General features: G+C 25.9%; 1 protein-coding gene across 1 annotated transcript; it reads left to right on the top strand.

Annotated features, from left to right (window-relative positions):
• Window positions 1–202: 202 nt before the first annotated feature.
• Window positions 203–694, top strand: SRAE_0000082500 (Acetylcholinesterase; the record flags this gene model as incomplete). The annotated part of the gene is made up of 2 exons (XM_024646778.1): window positions 203–304; window positions 345–694. Coding segments are annotated over 2 exons (452 nt in total), but the record flags the coding sequence as incomplete, so codon positions are not given.

Genomic DNA, 694 nt, shown 5'->3' with positions numbered 1-694 from the left:
TATACTAATGAAATTTTAAAAAATTGTATCGCATGATACAGTTTTAAGCTATCTTTGAATAAGTAAATATTGAAAATAATTTCATTTAACAAGCAAAATTTTAAAAATTTCATTAAATGGTGTTAATGTAAAGCAAATAAATTTTAATATAAATACATGAGCAAAATTAAATGTTTTACAAGAAAAAAATCATTTTTTAAAAATGAAATTTTTTTATTTTTTCATATTTTTATTCAATCTTGTAACATGTTACGACGGTGATCCAATACAGTCATATTATGGAACCATTGTAGGAACAAAAATTGTAAGTTATTTTTATTAAATTTTATTATCATTTATTATAGACAGTATTAGGTGAAGAAATGACAGAATATTTAGGAATCCCATATGCACAAATACCAATGCATTCTTGGAGATTCCAACCGCCACATGAATTAAATAAAGATCAATTTAATGGAACTTATTATGCAGTTTTTAAAAGCGAAGGATGCCCACAAAATATTAGAGTTATGGGTTTTGACGGATATGATGCATCAAATCCAAAAAATGGAACCGATGAAAACTGTCTTAAATTAAACATGTGGGTTCCAAAAGATCAACAAAATATGCCAGTTATAGTTTTTTTTCATGGTGGAAGTTGGACAGTAAGAACTGGTAGTGCTGATAAATTTAATGGATCTGTTCTTGCTTTAAA

Source organism: Strongyloides ratti, scaffold srae_scaffold0000101, assembly GCF_001040885.1.
Source record: "Strongyloides ratti genome assembly S_ratti_ED321, scaffold srae_scaffold0000101".
Classification (NCBI taxonomy): Eukaryota; Metazoa; Nematoda; class Chromadorea; order Rhabditida; family Strongyloididae; genus Strongyloides; species Strongyloides ratti.
Note: the sequence above shows the minus strand (reverse complement) of the source record. Positions and strands in the feature narration are given on the sequence as shown.